This window comes from Dendroctonus ponderosae, unplaced genomic scaffold (assembly GCF_020466585.1).
Source record: "Dendroctonus ponderosae isolate FM_Combo_2020 unplaced genomic scaffold, Dpon_F_20191213v2 Dpon_F_20191213_1, whole genome shotgun sequence".
Lineage (NCBI taxonomy): Eukaryota > Metazoa > Arthropoda > Insecta > Coleoptera > Curculionidae > Dendroctonus > Dendroctonus ponderosae.
Window position 1 is genome coordinate 36,817,012 of NW_026017110.1, and position 6,509 is coordinate 36,823,520.

The 6,509-nt window shown below is 35.5% G+C and overlaps 1 protein-coding gene across 1 annotated transcript; it reads right to left on the minus strand.

The window, feature by feature from the left end:
* Positions 1–920: 920 nt before the first annotated feature.
* On the minus strand, positions 921–5,177 carry LOC125503953. Its single transcript, XM_048665158.1, has 2 exons — positions 4,331–5,177; positions 921–4,272 (listed from the first exon to the last, which is right to left on the minus strand). The coding sequence occupies exons 1-2, from the start codon at positions 5,040–5,042 to the stop codon at positions 4,259–4,261; spliced, it is 726 nt and encodes a 241-aa protein (XP_048521115.1). The 5' UTR covers positions 5,043–5,177; the 3' UTR covers positions 921–4,258.
* Positions 5,178–6,509: the final 1,332 nt, after the last annotated feature.

The window sequence follows — 6,509 nt, forward strand, 5'->3', positions numbered from 1 at the left end:
TAGGACAGAAATGCTAAGCCAAACAGCACCTCGGCGGTGAGGAAAGGGTTTTAGTGGGTAAACAGTTAGCTGGAGTCACACTGCCCAGAGCGACTGCGTAACAGCATTTCCTAAACCTCACAGAAAAAAAAAAAAAAAGAAACCTCATTGAGCGCCAACAGCAGAAGACGAGTTAAGCGACGATTTCTTTAAATCATTACACAAATGTAAAAATGTAAATAGGAGCAGATTTCGAGCCGATTTCACAATTCCGATGCCAAAGTTTGGGTTCTAACAATTTTTTCATAGGAGAAATTCTACGTTACATTTTAAGCGGCAAATTACGAATGTTCTAGATTTAGAATACTCGACTTTAAGATAAGATTATGTTTATATTTATACAGGGTGATTCAAGGGCTACTAGGGGCTAACTTATAAAGTACGAGGAAAATATTAAATATTTTTTTTCGATAATTTTTACATACCTACTTATAATACATATAATAATTTTTTAATAAGAGCTTAAATTAATAATCCTAGAAAGCAGTTAGCATGGAGAATGCGATGCTATGGCATACGAATGCCGGAGCTGAGAAATTGTTAAAGAGGACTTCAAGTTTTAAAGGATAACTCCCGAAAACTCGTAGTACAAAAAGGGTTTTTTTTAGTTGGTAAGAATTCAACACTACCTAGGGTTCGGAACACTCGGTGCCTTCGCGAAAATTGTTTATTCCTTCGGCCGCCGGGCAAACAAACAAAAAAAAAGATCTTGTTGTGCATTTACCATTTATTCATGTCTATTTTATTGTCACTTTCAGTATAATTATATTCTTTTCCTTCCTGGGTTTTAGTCAGTGTGAAATAAAAATGTTTATATTTTTTCAACTTTTTATTAGACTGAAACCCAGGAAGGAAAAAATATAATAACAATTACACGCAGTCTTGAAAATACATAAAAAAAAATCTGTATAATTTCTATTATGATATTCTGGAAGATCAATTAGTTTCGGGTGTAAAAATAAACACACGTGTTCTTCGGTATCTGAGAATAGACTAACTTTATTGATAATGAACAGTGTTGCCAAGTCGGCATTCTCCAGGTGAAGCCACAGAAGGTAAACAGAAGTCTTTTGGACTACAATTTAAGACCCCCACTAATCCAAAAAAAATTATTCCCTTCTTCGTTTACATATATGATTCTAAATGCTAAACATACATCTGAATGAGAACAACTCAAGTTTTTAATGTTACACCTAAACAATTTAAAAACTTGTAATGCTTGTTATTACTTAACGCTTTTGTCAGAACATCTGCTGGCATTTCATTAGTCTGCAGGTATTCAGTTCTAACTATTTTATTAGCAATGGTTTCTCTTATAAAATGGTAGCGTATATCTATGTGCTTAGACCGTTTGTGAAACATGGGATTTAAGGAAAATTTTAATGCACTTTGACTATCACAATACAAAGTAATACATTCGTTACGACCAGTTAATTCGCACAATAAATTTCTCAAAAACATTGCCTCTTTTGAAGCCTCGGCCAAAGCCATATTCCGCTTCCGTACTGGAAAGGGCAAGTCTTCTGTTTACTACTTTCCCAAGATATTGCACAATTTAAAACAGTAACCTGTATATGACTTACGGTCTAATACGGTACTTCCCCAATCAGCGTCAACAAACCCTTGAAGAATTTTGGCGTTTTTACAAAATTTTAGACTTGCTTGGCAATGAGTACTGTCGAAACAATTATTAAATTGGCTTAAGTAACTTACACTATAAGAAATATCTGGCCTTGTCATAACTAATAAATACATAAGGCCGCCAATTAATTGTTGATATGGTACATCTAGAGTTGAAATTTTACATTTAATTAAATTTAAATTCTTTTCCATAGGCGTATCTACTGTTTTACAATCAGACATGTTAAACTTTTCAAGTAATTCTTTGATATAATGTTGTTGATCTAAAGTAATAACACCGTCTGATTTACTAATATAAACATTCATCCCTAGAATCTGTTTTGCCTCCCCTAGATCCTTCAATTTAAAATTTGCAGTTAATTTTTGTTTAAAGTAATAGTTTGTGACCGATCATTAGACAAGATAAAAAAATCATCAACATACAAACCGATCACGGTCATTAAACCATTATTTAACTTTATAAATACATAAGGTTCATATTGCGATTTCTTATAACCTATATCATTCAAAACATTTTCAACTTTTTGATACCATACAGGAGAAGATTGTTTTAATCCATAAATCGCACCATTCAACTTTAATACTTTATTCTTATAATTACGATTTAAAAAACCTTCCGGTTGTTTCATAAAAATTGTTTCATTCAATTTTGATCAAAAATATTTCTTCTTCTTTTTCAAAAATGAATAATATCTAAATTTAGCTCTACAGACAAAGCAATTAATAAGCGTAAACTTGAGTGTCTTACCACAGGCGAAAAAGTTTTATTGAAATCTACTCCTTCTCTTTGCGTAAACCCCTTTGCTACTAATTTAGCGCGGTAAGTTTTATTGTCTTCAATGTCCCTTTTAATCTGGAATACTCATTTGCACTCCACGGCTGCGGCACTATCAGGTAAGTATACATAGTCCCAAGTTCCATTCTCCTCCAAGTTTGCAATTTCTTCAGCCATCGCTTGCTTCCATTTGCTTGTATCTGGGCTTGATAGAGCATCATTTACACTAACTGGATCCTTTACATGCGTTGAAGAGTTATCCTTGACTGTTCCCGTCGCTGCACCAAGATAAGTGACATAATCACTAAATTTATTTGCCTTTCTTTTTCGTTGAGATCTTCTAACCGCAATTGTATCATAATCAAATTCCTTATCCGGTAAATAATCAGGATCGCTCAAGTCTTGAGATTCATGAGCATTCTGGAACGTAGTTTCATCCTCTGCTTGACGTTCTGTCAAAATTTCTGCAGCACTGGTTGAAAGCTTCTCCCCCACTGAATGTAGATCTTCCTGATGTTCAATTATTAATTCGCAATCAGATTTAAATTTTGAATTTTTGTGAATAATAACATCTCTGCTTGTTGTTATTTTACTACTTCGCGGATTGTAAATTCTATAACCTTTGATAACTTCTGAATAACCCACAAGTATTCCTTCGTAAGACTTTTGTCAAATTTGAGTCGTTTGCTTTTTGGTATGTGAGTCATAACTCGACTTCCAAAGATACGTATATCAGTAAGATCAGGTTTATTTCCATGCCATAGTTCATACGGTGTTTTATTTGAGCCGCTAATAGCACTCCTGTTGCGTAAATAATTTTCAGTATTTACAGTTTCTGCCCAACATTTCTTTTCAAGCTCACCATCAAATAACAGGCATCTTGCCTTTCCTACTAGAGTACGGTCAAGTCGCTCAGCAAGGCCGTTTTGCTCTGGAGTGTAGGCATTTGTTTTTTGGTGAATTATTCCTTCTTCCTTCAAGAAATTCTCGAAAACACTCCCACAAAATTCTCCTCCTTGATCAGTTCTAAAGTACTTAATTGGTTTACACTTTTGTTTTTCAACCATTAACTTGAATTCTTTAAAATATCTAAAACTTTCGTTTTTGTTCTTCATAAAGCAAACAAAAGAGAATCTACTATAATCATCAACAAGTAATAAGAAAAAACGTGAACCGCCAATTGATGGAGTTTCAATCGGTCCACATACATCACCATGTATAATTTCAAGCACTTGGTTACTACGTGTACTTTTGTGCAAAAAAGGAAGCCTCGTTTGCTTACCTTCACAACAAGTGACACAATTTGATTTGTTTATGTCTATTTCTTCACTCAAAGTTAATCCATGTACGGAGTCCTTCATTCTGACTAAATCTCGACTATTTATATGAGCGAGTCTTACAGACGAGTAATAATACAGACATTTCTTTTGAGCTTCAATTTATAGACACCATCAACCAAATCTGCTGTAGCAATCAATTGGCCTGTTTTGTTGTAAATCGTACATCCAGAGTCATGAAAAACTACTTGATTTCCCCTGGAAACTAGCTGACTTACCGATAAAAGGTTGGTTGAAAGTTCTGGAACAGACAACACATTTTCCACTGACACTTCGTGACATTTTCCAAAAGATTGTGTAATTATCTCAATGTTCCCGGAACATTTCCCTTGCAGCTTTTGTTTGTTTGCAACTATAATTTCTGAAATTATTGAAGGCGAAATATTCTTTATCCAACTTTCGTTTGGTGGCATATGGTTACTTGCTCCTGAATCCAAATAAAAATGTTCCTTACTGTAGTTTCCGCTCAGGAACACAGCACTAAAAGCATTTATCTTTGACGATTTCTGGTTAGACTTGCATTGTGACATGTAATGACCTGGTTTTTTGCACTTATAGCAAATTACCTTGCGTTTGTTCCAATGTTTATTTACATTTCGACAGTCATGACTTCTGTCATTTGTCTTTCTTTCGTCATTGCTGGCGTTATCTCCCTTGAACTGCTTTTGTAAACTGTCATGTTTTGCTGCAAAAGCACCTGTTCGAGTTCCATCAGAGTCATCTGCCGCCCTATCAAGTAACTTGCTTTTTATGGAATCTGCGCTTATGTCTATTCCTGAATGTTCGATAGCCATTATCATAGGTGAATATTTATCAGGCATTCCCGCCAAAAGAAGAGACCCAACCCATTCATCGTCCATTTTGAAACCGGTTCTCCGAAGTCTCTGGGCTGATTCAATTACCTGGTTCACATAATTCTCCATTGACTGGCAGTTGTCGAGCCTCAATGAGATTAGGGATCTCAGCAATCCTATTGTTCTTGTAAAACCAGTGTCTTCGTAAAGGCTTTTGACTTTCTCCCAAACTTCTTTGCACGTTTTTGCTTCTTTAACATGGCCGTATAGTGACGGATCTATAATCAAAACCAATTTAGCTTTTGCTTTCGCTATCAGCACCGTATCAGTCTCACTACCGTCCACACACTTTGTTAAACCTTCTAAAACGAAAACGTTCTCCATGGCGAAACACAAATCCTCATAGCTTTCGCGTCTGATTAAGTACGCTACACTATTTAGATAGTTCACAGCCATTCTTACCGAAATTCTGAACAGCGTGGTAACGAACAAAAAACTCGCTTTTAGTCGTTGTCTTCACCCCGGAAAAAAAAACTAGTCGATTTGTCCTGGGCCCATAACCTATTATGATATTCTGGAAGTTCGATTAGTTTCGGGAGTAAAAATAAACACACGTGTTCTTCGGTATCTGAGAATAGGCTAACTTTATTGATAATGAACAGTGTTGCCAAGTCGGCATTCTCCAGGTGGAGCCACAGAAGATAAAAAGAAGTCTTTTAGACTACAATTCAACAATTTCATGGAGATTTTCATACTTGCGAAGCAACAGGTATTTTCGTAATGTTAATAAGGCAGATTACCTTGAAAAACATTCTTGCCGTCTTTCTGATATTATTAGGGTTAACTTTAAGGAAGAGTACGATCGCTGTAAAATTCAATAATTTTAATGAACGGTTTGCACCGTCACCATCAAATGAATAATAGATAAACCCTTCGCAACGCCACCAGTTGCTTTCCCCACAGAATATCCCTCCAGGGATGTTCTGTGTTGTTGCCCGGAAGTACCGCCGCGCCGTCGCATGTCCCAGCCATAAAGTAGCCACGATGTTGCCACTCCCGTCCTAGGTGTCTCCCGCCTACCAGTGTTGCCGCTCTCGCTGTGGTTGCTCCGTTTTCCCAGGTTGCTTGCAATATAGTTTTTTGCAAATATCTCCGTAGTTAATGACAACACGTCCATAGGAAGGCGCAAATTTTGAATCACCCTTATTAACAACGAATTAAACGAATTTTCTTGTATTTCTTATTCAAACCATTATGTTTCAAATCAATCAAATATGAAATGCATTTAATAATTGCAAATCTTATAAGTTGTTTTTACTTGATTTCAGACTCTAACTGATAGTAGGACCTCACTGCCTCTCGAAAAACGTAAGTTTTATAAGTTTTCTGTTTTAGAATATTTCTCTCGATAGACTCTCTCTCTTTCTCTCTCTTTCCATAGACTCCACAAAACAACCTGGTTGGTACACAAAACAACTTGGTATTGCGGCGTAAATTAAGTAAGTATTAAGTATTCTTTTACGCCGTTTTTCCATAACGGTCATTTCTTTTGCCACAATAATTTTTGATTAACGTATTGGAGATACTGCTGAGGAAAATATCAGTAACTACCTTTGGAGAGTGTGTATTGCAGCCGTTAAAGTAAATCAGATGTTCTTGTTTCAGCAGATATTTATAAATTAAACTACATAGAAATGATTTTTGTGAAAAAATGTTTAAAAACTCTCTTCGGAGTATTAAGTAACTTTTGAAATATGATGTATGGGCTACTTGAACTACAGATTCTTTGGGATAGAGAAGTCCACCTCGATTTAAATTATTTATAAGTTTAAAGTTGTCTTCCACAATCAGTTCTTCACCTAGGGTTAATAAATGTTTGCAAGAGCTGCATTTTACTTTACTTAAAACAATACGGCAGCAATA

Excerpts from the sequence above, each read along its gene's own strand:
- LOC125503953 (XM_048665158.1), bottom strand. The coding sequence starts at position 5,042 with ATGGCTGTGAACTATCTAAATAGTGTAGCGTACTTAATCAGACGCGAA.